The 1,180-nt window shown below is 49.6% G+C and overlaps 1 protein-coding gene across 1 annotated transcript; it reads right to left on the bottom strand.

The window, feature by feature from the left end:
• Positions 1 to 89: 89 nt before the first annotated feature.
• On the bottom strand, positions 90 to 1,137 carry Pmar_PMAR013789 (aldehyde-dehydrogenase, putative; the record flags this gene model as incomplete). The annotated part of the gene is made up of 5 exons (XM_002781750.1): positions 90 to 169; positions 216 to 301; positions 353 to 686; positions 952 to 1,030; positions 1,082 to 1,137. Coding segments are annotated over 5 exons (635 nt in total), but the record flags the coding sequence as incomplete, so codon positions are not given.
• Between the last annotated feature and the right edge of the window lie 43 nt (positions 1,138 to 1,180).

The raw sequence follows: 1,180 nt of genomic DNA, 5'->3' as shown, positions 1-1,180 counted from the left end.
TGTCCTTTCGAACATAAAGCCTCTGTGTAGATATACAACTCTGTCCACTCTGATAGAAGGCCCCAAAAGCTATGCGATCCATGAGGTACTCTAGCCCTTCATGTGGTATACAGTCTACTATACCAGCAGCATTACCGCCAAGCTCAAGCACTACCCCTTTCTTTCCAGCCTAACACATAGAGCACACCTGTCCAAGGCTAAACACAGAAAACTACCCTCGACTTCATATCCCATCCAACACTTGGACTGCCAGTAAACGAGAGCAACTTGAATCGGTCGTCAGTCGTAAGAGGATCTCCATCTAGAGGGCATCACCATCTCCCAAGTTCGCTGCATCTCACACTACTACTACCTTGCCTCGAGCAGGGTATTATAGAGAAGGCCTCTTTGGGAAGGTCCGAGCACTCAGCAAGAACCTCGCCTATTATCAATGAGCCCAACGGAGTGGCACTGGCCGGCTTCAGTACAAATGGACACCCAACAGCAATCGCAGGAGCTATCTTATGAGCGGCGAGGTTGAGAGGGAAATTAAATGGCGTAATCATGGACACGGCGCCTTTGGGGACCCGCTTATAGATTTGCTGGAGGCCCCGATATCTCTCGGATGTCTCCATGCTACTCCACTCGCCGGACATGCGGGTAGTCTCCTCAGCGGCAATTGAGAAGGTGTCGATGAGGCGCAAGACCTGCTCGACGACAAGGAAGTGATTGAATCAACGAGGTATTCCTGTGAATGGATGACTAAATTTTACCAGGGACCGAAGATTTACATAAGATTAAATCAAAGAACTACGACTAATTCAATGGGCGGATCGAAAAGCTGTCAACCGAACGGTCGTTAGGTCAAACACGCGTCACTGTTGTTGCCATCAGGTACCATAGTAACAACCCCATTAATATACTCCACGAACATTCGGATCAAATAGAGACCATATCCCCATCCTCTCTCACCTCCAGGCGAGAATCCACAATAGGTTTACCAGCCTCCACACACAGACAGTAGGCCAGCTCCTCAGCTCTGTCTCGGAACCTATCCTCATTGTTCACCTCTCCGCATCATCCACACTTCCAATACTCCCACCTTTCCACGCAATGCTGGAGGATTCTCTTTCGTTGAAATGCCGGGAGCGCAGCCATCGTCTTCTCAGCTCCATGAGCCGCAGCTATAGCTCGTTCTACT

Source organism: Perkinsus marinus (assembly GCF_000006405.1).
Source record: "Perkinsus marinus ATCC 50983 genomic scaffold scf_1104296941614, whole genome shotgun sequence".
Taxonomy (NCBI): domain Eukaryota; phylum Perkinsozoa; order Perkinsida; family Perkinsidae; genus Perkinsus; species Perkinsus marinus.
This window is presented reverse-complemented; position numbering and strand designations above follow the sequence as displayed.